The sequence below is a fragment of the Xiphias gladius genome, chromosome 1 (genome assembly GCF_016859285.1).
Source record: "Xiphias gladius isolate SHS-SW01 ecotype Sanya breed wild chromosome 1, ASM1685928v1, whole genome shotgun sequence".
Classification (NCBI taxonomy): Eukaryota; Metazoa; Chordata; class Actinopteri; order Istiophoriformes; family Xiphiidae; genus Xiphias; species Xiphias gladius.
This window is the reverse complement of record NC_053400.1, coordinates 12,459,746-12,476,144: the sequence shown is the minus strand read 5'-3', so window position 1 is coordinate 12,476,144 and position 16,399 is coordinate 12,459,746. Positions and strand designations below refer to the sequence as shown.

The following is a 16,399-nucleotide window of genomic DNA, read 5'->3' as shown; positions in this document are numbered from 1 at the left end:
TCACATTCCATTTTGTGATCTGATAACGTGCTCTTGCTCTTGACTGGGGACGGTCACGGCGGACACCGGGATTGGTGTCTGCTGAGATGTTGACAAAGAGCCCAGGATTAGTAGGGGTCTCACTGGCATGCATCTATCTCTTCTAGGTCCTCATGACTTCCTGTGTGTGTGTGTGTGTGTGTGTGTGCGCGTGTGTGTTCATATGCTTAGAAGCTTTCAAGATACATTACTACAGTTGTATGTCAAAAGGTGCTGCTGCGTGGTGTGTTCCCCAAGTGTTAGTGTGATCCTCGTCGAACTAAAACACCCGCCATCGGCTAGCCTGAGAGCAGGATACTCCTGGCACTCCCCGTTACATCGACACTACAGCATATAGGTGCAAATCAACTGACACAGAAAAGCTTTCGGATACCGCAAACATTGCCACTGTTTGCAATGAAATGATTTGTGCAGCTGCATCATCATTAATTGGAAAACTGAACGGAGAGCATCACACACCACTTCCACGCAGAAGGAGCAGTAGTTGATGGGCTCGTTCTTGATGTAGATGTTCATCAGAGGACTGGCGTTCCCACAGCTGTCGCAGGGGCCAAAAGTGGCCGCCATGAACGTCTGGTCACACATGGCTGCAGGTGGTTACCAACACGCCTGCGGAAAACACAGACACACACACATAAATATCAATCCACGCAGCTAGACGACAGGTTGGAGATATATCTTTGTCTTGATTGAGGCTCTTTTGATTTCTGTGCTGGGCTGTGACCACTTGGCCTGTATGTGTGTGTGTGTGTGTGTGTGGCCTAGGAGATAAGTAGTTGGTAATCTACTCCCCCATGATCCTTCTCTGAGCTCTGGGGGAGAGAAGTGCAGCACAGCTATTCTGGGAACTGCACACATGATTAACACTTTGCAAATTCAAACTACAACTGAAGGTTGTGGCCATTCACCACACAAATCTACATTTTATCAGCACTGTACATGCACGGCGCTTGTTTTATTCGAAGCACTGACTTGTTTCCTAGTTGTAATTTTTCAATCAGTATATCTCACAGAACCCAGTATTGTCATAGCATACAGGTAAGTGTAGCTAACATGTACATACTCGAAAAACTACCTTATTGACTGAAGCTCATTACCATTCCTGTGTAGTCCTTCTATTTATGCCAAGATTATATACAGTGTGTAGAATATGTGAGGAGGATGGATATTATGTGACTACTTTAGCCATTTGACGTCAGACTGAGAACTCTGTAGACTGTTATTAAGCTCACACATCATCACCTGTCATAGCTGATGATCTCTTTTTCCATTTGAGGTCCCCAGTAGTTTGAAGATGCTCCAGGTTTTATCATGATAAGTGAACTAGTCACTTTCTGTTTAGGCAATTATCAGGATTTTCGTAAAATGTACAGCACATGTTTTGGGCTCTAGGAGCAACTGAGAAAGATTCAACACTATCAACTACAGGCTTGTAACTCAAAGCTTATTTTATATCAAGTCATTTACTGTCAACTCTGGTTAGATTTGCAAAACCGATTCCATAACTTAAACCCATATATGAATACAAAATACACCAACATTAGTTTGCTGAATCATAATATTTCCATAAATAGCAGCTATATAACAGCTGAATAATAAATCTTACCTCACAAGAGAACTTTTTTTTTATTTTCCCTCCGTACAGCAGGTATTTGTCCCTGGAGAACTAAATGGAGTTTTCCCAGTGAAGAGGATTGTCAGCGAGGGACAGAGAGGGAACTCTAAGCTTCTTAGTAACGTGTTTAAGCTGCGACTGCTCTGCTTTTACCTCCCTGCTGCGTTACCTGCAGAGGCCTGGAAGGTTACGTTTACAGCCCAATCCAGTGCTCGCTGTTGATTTCAAATGTCAAAAGCCTTTGGATGACCTTCACCTGCATGGTGTAGTATTCATTCAATACTTGTCATGACATTGCCCCCTTGTTGTAAAACGAACTGAAAAGGATAATTTGTGATATCTGAATTGTGCTGTCAGTTTCACAAACTAAAGGAAAAAAAACAAATGGCTTCTCCAATACAAGTCAATACTGCAGAGTCAGTTTATTTAATGACCAGGCAGTTAGTAGTAATGTAGTTTTTCCTGCTACAAATAGATGATTTTTTTAAAGTGACAGAAATAATCACATTTCCTAAAAAAAAGGTGTTTGACAAGACGAGAAAAAAACAAAACAAACAAACAGAAATAATCTCCCAGGGACAATCCGACAGTGCTGAATTCTTTTATTTTACTTTTACAGATTTGACAATTTATTCCAAGTTCCTTAGTTTCTTAACGGTGAACACATTCACTAAGCACAGCTACCAGAAACTACAAACAGTCCAGTTTGTCAAATGTACACATGGGTTTAGAGAGGAAAGATTTTGGTACTAGCTTCAGCATGTTCACACCAGTACCACAACAGCTGGGGTAACAATTTATTTTTTTTAAAATGGCACAATCGACGCTAGTGCTGATAAGAACAATGGTAATTTATAATGTCTACGTCATATCATACAACCAACTCTCTCCTTGATGTAAAAACACAGAGTGAAGGAATGACATTTTCTCCTGTTTTGAGAGCCCAAGAGAAGCCCAGGGGAGCAAGTCGCCGCAGCTCTGCTCGACAATACGAACCGATGAATCTCCTCTGAAACTAGGCCAGCCTTCCCATTCTACGCTCTCCATACATCAGTCCACAAGGATAGTCTGAGGCTGAGAAGGCTGGTGATGCATCCATGAAAGTTACAAGAGTGTGTCTTCTTACCTGTGGCTTGCGTTAACTGATAGTTGTAATAAGACAGCAAGAGAAATCACTGCAAAAAGGAAGCGCCAAATCATACAGGGAATGTGGTAGAGGAGGCTTAAGGGACCACAGTTGTGTAAAAAGGGTGAAATCAAAAGAAAAAAAAAAAAAAGCTCTTAAGTGTGAGGTACTTCTTTTTACAATCCATATCCACCTATTATTTATCCAAATTCCTCTGCAATGTATAAAAAGTACATTTTGACAGCAACCCATCTGTGACACCAACTTTAGGACAATGGACTCCTCAACAAAATAAAAATGATCACACGTAACAATTTCTATTCATTTTACAGTGGGAAAAAATACTGCACTGACAGAAAAAAACATAAACAATGCCACAATGTTGATTATGTGTGTAAATCATTCAGTTAAATAATTCAGATAAGGCTTCGTCCACAACGTGCAGCTAAAATCATGATACACTTCATTAACATTATTAACATTCATATGGTTACTTCATTCCTTCAGTTACCGTCTCTCTCTTCAGATATGTTCTCTTTCGACAGACCAGACTTTAAGCTACCTATAAATCCAAACAATATATCAAAAGGCAGACTGATTAAAATGGTCCCAATGTGAACATATGGACATCAAATTATTTTCAAAGACAAGTGCAACACAAAACAACTTCACATACTAAATTCTCTTTATTCCACGTATAATTTGTTTTCATCTGTGGCTTGTTCCTGTCAGAGTGAGAGCGGTCTGCTTCGTGGCATTTCGTGAGTCACTTATTTGTATTTCTCAGCACGTACTGAGTCGCTGATACTTCCCTGGCTCTCGCTGCTGTAAAATATTTTGCATCCTTGCCTGGTGTGTCGCTTCAGAGGAATCATTTCTAAGACTAACCTTTCATAAAATAAAATAAAAGAAAGTACTGAGTTCTGTTCTGGTGACCATTCACAATCTCCTATGTATGTAAGCACCTTAAAAACAAAAAAATCTATCAAAGGGAAATTTCATGGTTAAGGGATAAGGTCATTAGGCAAAATAAGGTTCACATAAGGGCAAGAGGCAAATGTGGTTGACTGGTAATATCGATGAAAGTAAACAAAGTGCTAAACACAAGGCAGCCAGGACAAGTTTACTGCAGACAAAGGACTTTTTGTAACAACATGGGCAGATTCCCTGACACTCATCCAATGACTCAGCTACACCAAGGTATCGCTATAGTAAAAAAAAAAAAAAAAAAAGCTGTAGCATGCGGGTTAATTTCTGGTAGCTGGTAAATCTAAGCCCATGCAGGCTCGACGGGGGCAGCAGCGGCACCAGTGCCTGCTGTACACCACACTGTAGCCATACTGACTGAGTAATTGATGTGGTGCAATACCACCCTCGGCCTTTGACAGTAAGTATCAAATATGTCTGGATATCTGAAGCAAAACAATCTGTGTGCCAAGGAGAAAAAAACTCTTACTATGTCAGTATTTTGTGGTTATTAAAGCCCACTGAACAGGAAGGCATAGGGCTGGACAGATAGGAGACGTGAGAGGAATCGGTCCACAAAGCTGCAGTTAGTATTAGTGTGAGGATACAGCAGAGGAAACTGTTGTAAAGCTGGATGGATTTGAGGCAAACTGTCCAAAACCAACTTCAGTGAAACCGTCTCTCTCCACTCTGCCCAATGATACATGGCTTTACGATACACACGATCATAAGAAAAAGACAGTACTGAAATAAATAATTACACAATGATGACAGTAAAACATTTTCGAAGTTCTGACCAGAGAAGACAAGTAGAGAGAAGAAAGTGCAAAACCTCCAGTAACACAGCAGTAAGCAGAGTGTAACGTGTGTGTGTTTGTGTATATATATATATATATATAGATCTGTGTTTGTACTGTAGTGTTCATGTGTGAGTAAATATCTTTGTGCCAGTGTTTCCTGTGACGCTCAGCTCTAGTCACAGCTGTAAACAGTAAAAACTCTAGCAGGTTAAACCCTTGGCAGAGTTTAAACCTTGTACCTTCTAAATCTCTCCTCAGGTCAATCCTGTGCTACACTTCATCTGCCAGAAATGTAGGATATAATGACACAGCAACATCTCTAAGTTAAGTGACTTAACAGATAATCATCTGTGCCGCCACTTGTTAAACTATCCTACACCATTTACCTGGTATTGACATAAACAGCCTGCAATTGAACTAAAGCTGTCTTTACAAAGCTCTTCATCCTGGGAATTAAGAGAGAGAAAAACTTCTAGTCTTAAAAAGGGAGGGTGGGGATGGAGGTAAATGCAATAAATAAAATACATGATATATATTATTCATATTTATATATATTTATATATGTATAAATAATATAGTACAGACGATGAGTTCTGTCTTGGTTTGACTGTGTTCAGAGAGTAAAATGAAGCCTGGTTCGTGGTTACCTCAACATGGGGTGGAGAGAGCTAACATTCGCACTCAACTGGCTTTGTACTAAGACTCAGAATTCACTTTGTAGTACAAACCTAACATATCAGGCTGGACTACAAGTTGCCATGTGATTCCTTGTCATGAGGTCTCAGCACCTCCTTTTGAGCCTGCTCTCGTGAGTGGATACGTACATTCTCACTGGAGACCGAGACGATGACAAGAAGAACTATCACAACCACTAGCTGAAACACAGAGGAGGGAGCTGGGGTAACTAGGGTCGAGATCACTGAGTCAGACCCAGGTGTCGATGGAGAGCGAGCACTGGAGGCATTGATCTGGTCATGTGGCTTCTCTAAGAGGCAGGCGTTTATACAAGCAGTGGATGGATTCTGGCGTTTTACAGCCAGATTTAAACCAGCAGCGGCGACTGTGGGTTTTGTGTGTATCTGTTCGTTTTCGTCAGAGAGAAGGTGCACGTAAGAGTAGGCATGCATGTGTACGTTCGGAGGATGTGAGTATTGCACAATGCATGTTGAATGTTCGGCATGTGTTGGGGTTTTAGTGTTTAATTTCGCATGTTGTGTGTGTTCATGTCCAGATTTAGACCAAGGACACCATTAGACTTTTCAATAAATATTTTGGACATAATAGCTCAAACTGTGTTGATACAAATCCTAATTTTGTAGTGTTTGTGATGCTCAAAAACATTTCTTTATTTCTCTTGTGATGATTGTGTATGTGGGCTTTTTGGTGCCAGTGGGTGTCATGTGACTTGCAATTCCAACAGTGGCCACTAAGACAAAAATGCTGCAGGGCTCAGAGCCGTCCTGTGGGGCCTCGGTTTAGACACGGGTGAGGAACCCCAGGTTGAGAGAGCTGGGGATCTGGATGGTTTCCAGGGCGAGGGAGGAAGGGCTGAACGGGAAGGTGACTGGATATATCATCTTCGTGTCCATCAACAACTGGGGACTCTCACAACGGTCTCGCAAGCGAGTCTGACAGGAAAAAGAAGAGCGCACAAGAGATAGATAGAAATAGTTAACACACAGTCAAATTTCATCGGCAGAAGAAAGGGCCAATTTAAAATTTTGGAAGAAAGTGAATACCTAACAAAGGTTTTGCTTTGTTAAGGGATGGTGCCAGCGTTATTGCACATGTTTTCTAACCAACCAAGCAGCCACAGTATTTTATTCCTTTCATTTAAGTAACATCTGCAGACGTTTTAGATCCATTCTGACGGCATAAGCTTTTGTTTGTAAAGAAAAATCCGAAAATTGGTGCAGTCCATATGTAGTCCAAGGAGTACCCTTGATACCACCATCAATGGCAGAAAAGTAAGTAATCCTACACTTAGTGGCTTAAGGGTATGAAAATCATACTGGTGGAGTCAGGTAAGCCATCGCAATCAGCATCATACCTGCTTTCTTTGTTACACAAGTTACAACGCCCCTGCATGATAAAGCAACAGCAACTGATGTAACTTAGTAAATGGCTGCCTTGGAGAGCAGGAAGAAGCGTTCCAAAACATAAAACGCTAAGCTCTGTTTAGGAAAATGGTGCTTAGTCTAGAGAAAGTCCACCAATTTCGCAGAAGGCGGGTCAAAACATGCAAATAAACTGGCATAGTCTTTTGAAATATTGTTGAGGGATGACGTTACTCTACAATTCAAATTGTGCTATGATTTGGAAAGTGTAACTTCAACTTCGTCAACTGATGTTTTCCTGGAGCATTCATGTCCTTAATGTTTATACGGACGGTAAATAAAACAGTAAAACGGCGTTGTATTGATACATCTGGAGTAAATTACCTGTATGGTTCGTATGAATGCAACCGACACTCTCTCCTCAAACTCGTTGACTGGAGTGTAGAGGTTCAGGACCTTCACGATCTGAAAGAGAAGTAACACAAAAACGTTACTAAAACATTTAACACATTTTACCTACAGTTACCAACAAAGACCTAGAGTTTTCCTCAGGTTTTGGAAGGCTAAGGTAGCAAGCACGAGATTTCAGACATGACTTCAGACTTCAGTCGGGATTATTTGAATGTGGTGTAATAAATGTCAGGGTGTTCTACCTGAGCAGTGGTGAGGGCCTGGCACATGGAGCAGATGGCCTCGGCATCCTCGTCAGTCTTTTTCTTCACCTGCAGCAGTTGAGCGGCCTGGATCAGAGGCTCCAGAGTCTCCTTGGCTCCGCATGTCATCAGACCTTTGTCTCTGAGCCACTCCTCCTGCTGGCTCACATTGTACCTGCACACACACCAACAGTAGAGTGGTCACAACCCAAACCAAGTACAGGAAGGAGGGGAAAAAAAAAAAAAAATAAATCATCAAAGAAATCAGCCCCACTCTAGTCTGGCTCCTCTCTGAGCAGCAGCAGCACCTCCTACCTGATCTGCATGCCTTTGCTCCAGGAGCACATGTCCTTGCGTAGCAGCAGGTTGTTGAGGGTGACGGCTCCGATGATGTAGAACTGCTGCTTCACCACCTGCTTGATGAGCTCGGGGTCGGTGCCGTGCTGACACATGGTGGAGTGGAAGGCGCTGAGCTGCCGCAGGATGGAGTCCAGGGTGTACGTGCCCTCGTCAGCGATACTGGACGTCCGCTTACGGAGACCTGTGGGCTTCACCCCCGAAACGCCCTGGATGGTCTCGTGTTCCAGCATGCCAGAGACTGCAGGGAACACACACCCCCACACACACGAATAGTAGGTATTTGTATCATGCACGTAAGAAAACAAATATCCGTATGCAAAAAAAGAGCAGTGCTTCATATCATTACTGAAAATACTACAGTAGCATTAGATTGTATGAGCACACATACACTCAGACAAGTACATGCACACACCTATCATGGGCTGGAGGATATTCTCCATGCATTTGATCAGCTGCTGATAGATCTGGATGGCCAGGTCACTGATCACCTGTCTGTACTCTGCCAGGTCGAAGTTGGACAGACAGTGTTCATTTTGCCTTGATGTGTTGTGCTTCATGAAGGCCTGTGACACACAGACACCACCAGATATGGATTAACAAACAGTAAAACTTATAAAATGAGTGTGTTTGTGCAGGGCGAGAGTTCGGCAATAGTTTTAAACAGTGTTAATGTTTATGTCTCAACAATGCAATTAAAACAATTAGTTTCCCGCATATAATGTATTAATATAAATGTCTGTTTTGCTACTTTCTAATGATGAAAACCCGATGAAGAATCAAAACAATAGCAAGTTAATGATAAAATAATACAAAAAAACACAGGTCAGTCTCACCTCATCTCCGCTGTATTGTTTCAGACAGTGCAAGAAGCGGCAGGTGTTAGCCAACCAGAAAGAGACGGTCTCAAAGTCATCTCCTCGTTTCTGACAGGAAGAGGAAGGAAACAATGTAGTCAGTGAACCTGCTGGTAAAAGTCATCCTGTAAATCCACCAGAGCCTGACAAAATATCCAGAGAAAATATCCTGCGACGTACTGAAAACAAGCATTTTAAGGATTGTTTCCCCCAAATTACAAGAGGCATCTTTTTTCTTACCACTGGTGGTATCTGGCCATGAAAAGATGATGATGGTTGATGATGATGATGCACGTGTTTAAATTGGGTGAACTAACAACTTTAACCACAACACCACTGACGCCAACCAGAGTTAATATCACTGACTATTATTAACAATGTGCAAACAATATTACCCGAGTGCTGAGTGCAAACACCTTTACTCAGCACTTTGTCTTACCAGGCACATTCAATGACGTGTAATGACCAATGACCCTGTATATTCGAGCCCAAACGACATCCTCACTTTGTAGGATTAACATCATCAGCCAGCTGGTGTTTTATATGAGGACCACTGCCACACACACACACACACACACACACACACACACACACACACACACACACACACACACACACACACACACAGACAGACAGACACACACACACACACACACACACACACACACACACACACACACACACACACACACACACACACACACACACACACACACACACACACACACACACACACCTTTAGTATCTTCTTAATACTGTTGATGGTTGAGGTGAGCAGAGTGCGGACCTTCTGGTCATCATTGACATAGTCAGCGTGTCTCAGACACATGAATAAAATGTAGGCTGGCAGACCTGGGATCAGATTCACGGCTACACCGCGAGGCTTCAGTTCTGGAGAGAGAGGACAAAAAAGTTCAGTGGTGGACGGGAGGCAACAAGGGTTGACAGGTTTCTGTTACTGGGGAAATTTAAAAAAATAATAAAAAAAACCCTCACTTGGTACAGATGATTCCAGACTGGATAAATTGTGAATCCACCGCTCATTATAACATTGCCCTGCATTGTTATTAAGTCTAAAAATGACTTGGACTTTGTGGATTATTTTAATCCATGTTTACTATTTTTTGAGAAAGGTCTATTTGACACAAAGGCACAGCAGATTGTACATTTAACTCCATAAACCACAACAGTTTCAGTGTTAGTGATTTGTTAAATCGGAACCATGGAGGGACACTAGAGTGCTCCTTGAAGAACCTCTTTTTAAGTTTAGAATTTTTTTTTACTTTTTTGTAATTTTTAAAAAAATCAATTTTTCCTGTCCTTATTTCTTACCCAGGATGAGGTTCTTGACCAGTTTGAGCTCATCCTCCTTCTTGTACTCCAGCATTCCTTGGAAGTCTTTCTCCCTGCGGGGAATGTTGACGGGGTGGATCGGCTCGTCCACCATCTGTCCTGGAGATGTCTGGCCCTCGGTTTGACCCGCTGGGACACACACAAGACAACGACAGTCAGGTAATACAGCACCAACACACAAGCTGCTCTGTTTTCTCAACACATTTTCTCACGCCTTTGCTCAACGATGATTTGCCCCGTACCTCCCATCTCTCCAATCCTCTTGGAGTAAACCTTCAGCTGCTTCTTGAGCTTGCGGATGGTTCGGTCTTGCTTCTCAAGCTGCTCCATGAGATCCTGAAAGAAAACAGGATAGAGTGATGAGAAAGGGGAACAGAAAAAGAAAAAAGACAAGAGAGAGAGAGAATAGTGAAGAGAAATGGCAAGTCTCCTCCGAATCAGACTGCTATACACTGTCGCCTTCTGGTGGTAAAAATGAACACTCCAGCACTTCTGTAAATCAGCAGCTTAGATACAGGAGTCAAAAGGCCAGGAGAAATTATGTACACTCCTGCTACCAAAACGTTTAGTTTAAATATTGGACAATCTTTTATTTAACTGTGGATAAACACCCAAGTTTTACGAAAAAAATGTATATAATCAAAAAATAATAAAAAGTTCTAAATTCTGGGAGAAGAACTGAAACATGTCCAAAGTTCGTTCAGCTCTGTCTTGGAAAATGTGAGTTGAAAGAACAAACAAACAAATAGGGGTGTGTGTTTCGGGGGGCGGGGGGATTTAAATCAACATGAAAGCTGCTGGGCTGATTATTTTATCAGAGGAAGAGAAGCTGCAGGACTCACTGGCTGTGTTAGGAAGGAGAAAAAGGTGCAGAGCTGCTCCACTGTGAGTTAGAAGACACTGCCGTAGGGAGTTAGAGCGACGCTTAGTGCTATTTCATTTGGAACACACAACCTTGGTTAGTTCTAACGTGCATGCAAACACACACACACACACACACACACACACGCAGGCAAACACGCGCTGTCTCTACATACAACCATCCGTCGTAAAATGATGACTCGAGCCTCTCTCGATGCTGTGGGGTCCTCGGCCATGAGTTCCTGTCAGGTGAAACCATCCACACAAATGAGTGTGTGTGATACAGCGCCATAGCGGCTGTTTCAGTTTTTGCATGCGTGGCCCAAGTGGGAATGTCCAATACGCTCTTCGTCAACGTGTCTACGTAACATGTGTGTCTGAGGATTTCTGATTTTGAGTGATATAATGGATAAGTCAAATTAGTGTGTTTGTGAGTGTGTTGTTGTTGGTGTGAAGCAGATTCTGGTTCGAAAGCACCAGAATTATTTGTTACCATTCTTTGGCAGAAATTCTGTGCTTTGGATGCAGGGCATAACAACACTGCACATCCCGTGAACCTGAAATCAATAATTTTTGCAGAGCATATACTTTTCTCATGTCCCGTCTGTGTGAAGGACGACGATAAACACTAATCCTGCAATATCTGCACAGTTGCGAAGAGATGGTCCCCAAAGCCTTTATGCCCTTGAGAAATGATGATGAAGTGGTCAGGTCACACTGTCCTGACTCATGATGCCACTTAATATTTGCATTCCTCTTACTTTGTTGGTTGATGACTTTACACTCTGCTAACTGGCTCGACACAAACAACAAGGTGTGACAATGCAACAAGCATTGCTGTCTTTGCTATGATGGGATGCAAAGTTGAAGAGCATCTACCTTTAAATGAGCCGTACACAACCAAAAAAAAGACCCCTTTTCACTGTTGGTTACATCAGATGGGTCTATTATGGGGAGCGTGTATATTGTAATTTGAAATCTTGACGTTAATAGATATTAAAAGCCTTTATTTAACTATTTAATTATAAAATTCATGTTTAGTTAGAGATTAAAAAAAAAAAAAAAAAATTCAAATACGGACTTCAAACCCAACTTTCTTTCTCCAAGTTTCACTGGCTACGTAAACATTCAGCTGATTTCTACTTTGGGTAAATAGTAAATTCATTTCTGTGACTGTTGTTACAAACTTTTTCTTATGTCTTAACCCCAATCCTGTTGTTACATTAACATTCTTACCTGTATGTTTGGGATGCTGCTTCTGTGCATGTGTGTATTTGTACACGAAGTCTCACTGTTGTGTCTCTGATGTTTATATTTGAGCCGGTGAAGTGTGCTGAGGCTCTTGATGTGATGTGAACTTTAAATAAACTGAAGATGACGTTACTCGTCTTCCTCAGCCTGCGTGTATCTGTGTGTGCGTGTCGCAGCGTACCAGGTTCTCATTAGTGAGCCGGGTGATCTCGTGTTGCAGACTGGCTTCGATTCGGGCCTCTGGAGGCAGCTGGAGGTTTTGGGCCAAAAGCTGCTGCTGTCGATTGTTCTCCTCCTTGACATTCTGCAGCTCGCCGCGCAACGCCTCCACCTCATTATCGTAACTTCGCCGCTGAGTCTGCAGCTGGTGCTCCAGTAACCTGAAGGGGGGGGGGGGCACGGGGGGAAAAAGAAGAAAGGAGGAGGAGGACCAGTGCACAGAAGACATAAAAAGGAATAGGGGTAGATAGGAGGAAAAGGGATGAGGAAAAATAGGAGGATGGGGAGAGGTAGATGCGAGGGAAGATAAAGGTTTGAGCGAGAGAAAGAATATTTGTGTATGCACAATGAAGGGAAGAGAGAACAGGGGATAACAAAAGAAGAAGAGGAAAAAAATTAGCAAACAGTGAGAGAGAGAGAGAGAATGACGAAAGTGGTTTTTCTCCAGTGTGGTGATGCAGGACAGCAGCATGCTCTGCAGGCACCACCAGCAGCCCAGAGCGCAGCCTCTCTGAACACCCTCTTTTTTCTGCTGAGTCATTAAGCTTCATGTTCTTAAAAAGTTGAACTGAGCCAATATAGTAGTCAGTCAAAAGAGTAAACAGATATTATAGTTAAGATGAAGCACTGACGATCCTGAGTCATCAGATCTAAGTCAAATAATGTTTGGGAACAATTCTTCTTCTTTCTCGTATTTGGAGCAAATAAGCTTTTAGTGGTTAAATACAACTGATTAGTTCGCAAATCCACTTCTACTATCAGTAGAAGAATACTACATACGGTAGCATACATGTATAATACATGCAAGCTCTGCTGTGAATAATGAATTACATAAAGCTATAAGATTTAACAGGCTGCCATTGTAAGTGAGTAAAACAAGGTCGGTAAATACTGCTGCACTATATTCTGAATACAATGGAAAAATCAAACCAAAGATTTTTATCCATTACTATACATTATATTTTATGGATTGGACCAAATTGTATTTCATTTGTTATCGTACACAACCCCGTAAAGTCCCATGCCAGTGTGTTGTGCCAAAAACATTGTTGTCTACCTTGGTAGGGGCCTGTGTAGTGGGCCATATTCATAAAATGCAGAGTAGGAAATAGACTAGTGTCGCCACTAAGAATAAAATAATGGCTGTGTGAATTTGGCAGTTAAACCAGCTCCTAAATCTGTAAAAAGTTCTGATTAGTCGAGAAGACCAAATAACAAGCGGCTCTAATTTCCAAAACTGGCCGACTGTGCAGCCGGACAAAATAAATAGTGGTAGATATGAGAGAAAACTCTGAAGCGTGACGGAGAAAATAAAAAAAGTCAAAGAAAAATGAAGAAAAACAGCAGTACACATCTCTTCCTGTGAAAATGCAATACAAAAAAAGGCAAACATGTCATGCTCAAAAATCACACTTGTGTTTGAAACACAATAACACCTGATTGTCTCCTTTAAGCCCTGATTAACCAGCCACAGCTCTCCATCCTCATTCAGCTTATGGAAGTCTGGAGCAGCGGATCTGAGCGACACACAACACAAAGGAACATGAACAACACAATGACAAAATAAAATACGGGATGGTTGGGTGGGGGGAGGGATGTCCCTCTTTGAATATGAGGTGTCTGTGTGTTGGTGTGCGTATGCTTCTATCTAACTTTTGGTGACTCTTAACTTATTTGGTTTATCCATGAAACCTCCCTCTAAAAGTGGAAACTTTAAAATGGTGATGTAAATCTGTCTCAGTGCATTTTAATCGTGTCCTTACCAACTCACTGTTTAATTGCACCCCTGCATGTAACAGTGGTAGAGTCCTCTCTTGTGTATGTGTTGTAGCCTGCTGTGAACTGTACATTTTCTACTGTACACTGAGATTAGTTGTATTTTATACCAGTGTCACTGAGGGAGTGAGTGTGTTCCTGCATTACTTGAGATCTGCTGACTGAACTCTGATGTCAGTGTGTGGACAAAGAAGGTCACAAGCAACACAAGGAGCAACATGGGAGAAACGGAGGGAAAAATGTAGGGATGCACAGCACAGCACTGTTGGAAAGCTCTAGGGAGTTAAAATGCAGACAGATGTTGGTTTTATTATCTTAAAATTTTGTTCCTTAGAAATAGAGATGGTTCACATTGGTCTAATTGTCTGCTGTTAATTAACTACTGTAGTTGCATCACCAAGTGTAATATATGTATTCATTTAAACACCATGTTAATAGAATTGTGCTGTAGCAAAACTTGCTACAGAGGAAAGTAGATTTAATACATGTAACAAAACCTTTGGAAAAAATGGTTGGTACTAGCACAAATCTTTTAGTGTGTATAAACACACACTTACTGCAGTATTCGTGCCAAACTTATTCCATAAAGCTGAGACGGGAAGCCTCCTACAACAGCATAAAGGCTGCTGCACAGTCAGTGTGTGAAGAAGTCTCTTTGTGGATCTATGTGTTAATAAAAGTTACACTAGAACTGAAAGTTGTAACCCTTTTAGCTGAGACATGCTTTCATGCCACACATGTTTGTAACTAGTGCACTTAAATATGGAGTTGTGTGGCATCTCCAAATACAGAGCAGAGCCGCTGAAGCCACTAGAAAACATTCTGGTTTCGTGGTTTAGAGGAAATCCAGAAACTATTCTGAGTCTGATCCTTCAGTATGAGACTATGCTAAGACCTAAACTATAGCGAGAGCTGTTACATTGTTCATCATGCTGTTAGGGCAGAAAATGCCACGCAAAGCTACCCAAGCTTTCATCAGCACTACAATGTGGAATCGGCTGTTTCAGCTTCAGTAATATCAGTAATATTTTTCAGCCCTGCTCAGCGACAGCGTGGCCATGCATGCTCTGTTCCACGGTGCATAGGCCACGTCTCATCCGTTACCTGAGCCTACTCAGGAGATCGCTGACTTCCAGTGGCTTACGCATGAACCTAGGAGATCTGCACAGGACAAAGAGGTGTTCACAAACACATACACACACACACACACACACGTATACATGCACTACACAGACAGACATTGTATGTACAATGGAACTGGAGCTTGGTAAGATATTAAATTGGACAAACAAAGGTTAAAGGAGTCAGAGACAGCAAGATGAGCAGGAGCACTGGCTGTAACAAAGTACCTGTTGGTGTCTTTGAGGCCTATGTAAGCTTGTTTGAGTTCATCAGCGTCCTTCAGTTTCGACACATCCTCGACATAGACAGATGGCTCAGTCATGGTCTCCTAGAAAAAAGGCGAGAGAAGGCGGAGGAGATATTGGTAGAAGTTACGACGAGATAAGCGATAGAGAATAACAACATATTAACAGAGCAACCAGGCTGCTACAACTGCTTGTGAAGGGGATTTCCATACAGGTTAGGCATATGAATGACAACAAGCCAGTCAATGGTTTCATTAATGTGTGTTTACCCTGCTGTGAGCAGTCAGCGTGTGTGTTATTGATGACTCCCTGCCAGCATCAGTGTAGCTGCTGGCTATGACTGTCCTTTTACACTGACAATCATGAGCCAGCTGGAGCCTCAGGCTGACACAGTGGCAAGCCATCAAATGACACCTCAGCTACAACCGTCTATCTACGGGGAACATCACTGCACAGCAGTGGCCACTTTTTCCAGCTTTCCAGAGACAAGAGGTGCTTGTATGAGCTTGAAGGTGCTGAGAGCTGAGCATCGGCTGACAGGTAACCTGAGCTAAGGGTCACCCGTGATCAAAATTTCGATAGTTTTCGAAAGTGTTGGAGCAGGTCAAGGCAAGGTCAGGGTAATCAATCACAGGGCACATGTGACAGCTGTGTGACAGTGTAAGACAAGGATCATCTTCTTCACATGATGGGATGTAGTTTTAAAATCACTGCCAAGCTATGATAGAAATTCACATTATCCAATGGACGTAATTTGAAATTCCACTAGCAGAGAGCTCTCATTTTGTGGTAACATCCATCCTTGGGGGGGCATACTAAATGTATTAAGAAGCTGTGTTTACAAGGATGAAGGCTAAATGGCTTCTGCAAAATGGCCACTGAGCAGAACTCTCGGAGACGTTTAGCGAAACAAATAATCCATAAATGCATTTAGCCAGAGAAAGGGCAAGACAGGTGAGATAGTCAAACTACACCCAGGACAGGACAGAGTCTGCATGTAAAGCCTCTTACAGTAAGAATTCTGATCTTGAGTCAGCAACTGATTTTTTCTGTGATTTTATGGCATCACCAGGGTTAAGGGTTTGTTTTGTTTGTGTTTCAC

At 42.1% G+C, this 16,399-nt stretch overlaps 1 protein-coding gene across 2 annotated transcripts in view; it reads right to left on the bottom strand.

The window, feature by feature from the left end:
- Positions 1-2,251: 2,251 nt before the first annotated feature.
- The window catches only part of myo5aa (myosin VAa), a 57,484-nt gene continuing 43,336 nt past the window's right edge, over positions 2,252-16,399 (bottom strand). Inside the window, exons 31-43 of one of the 2 annotated variants that reach the window (XM_040131974.1) lie at positions 15,280-15,380; positions 13,591-13,671; positions 12,117-12,315; positions 10,861-10,926; positions 10,066-10,159; positions 9,803-9,952; positions 9,207-9,361; positions 8,450-8,539; positions 8,029-8,179; positions 7,572-7,854; positions 7,257-7,431; positions 6,988-7,068; positions 2,252-6,174 (exon numbers count right to left, since the gene is read on the bottom strand). In XM_040131974.1, the coding sequence (XP_039987908.1) occupies positions 6,022-6,174; positions 6,988-7,068; positions 7,257-7,431; positions 7,572-7,854; positions 8,029-8,179; positions 8,450-8,539; positions 9,207-9,361; positions 9,803-9,952; positions 10,066-10,159; positions 10,861-10,926; positions 12,117-12,315; positions 13,591-13,671; positions 15,280-15,380 (1,779 nt within the window). In that variant the 3' untranslated portion in view covers positions 2,252-6,021. The remainder of the gene's footprint in view (positions 6,175-6,987; positions 7,069-7,256; positions 7,432-7,571; positions 7,855-8,028; positions 8,180-8,449; positions 8,540-9,206; positions 9,362-9,802; positions 9,953-10,065; positions 10,160-10,860; positions 10,927-12,116; positions 12,316-13,590; positions 13,672-15,279; positions 15,381-16,399) is intronic. The other variant, XM_040131964.1, reaches the window with a different exon arrangement.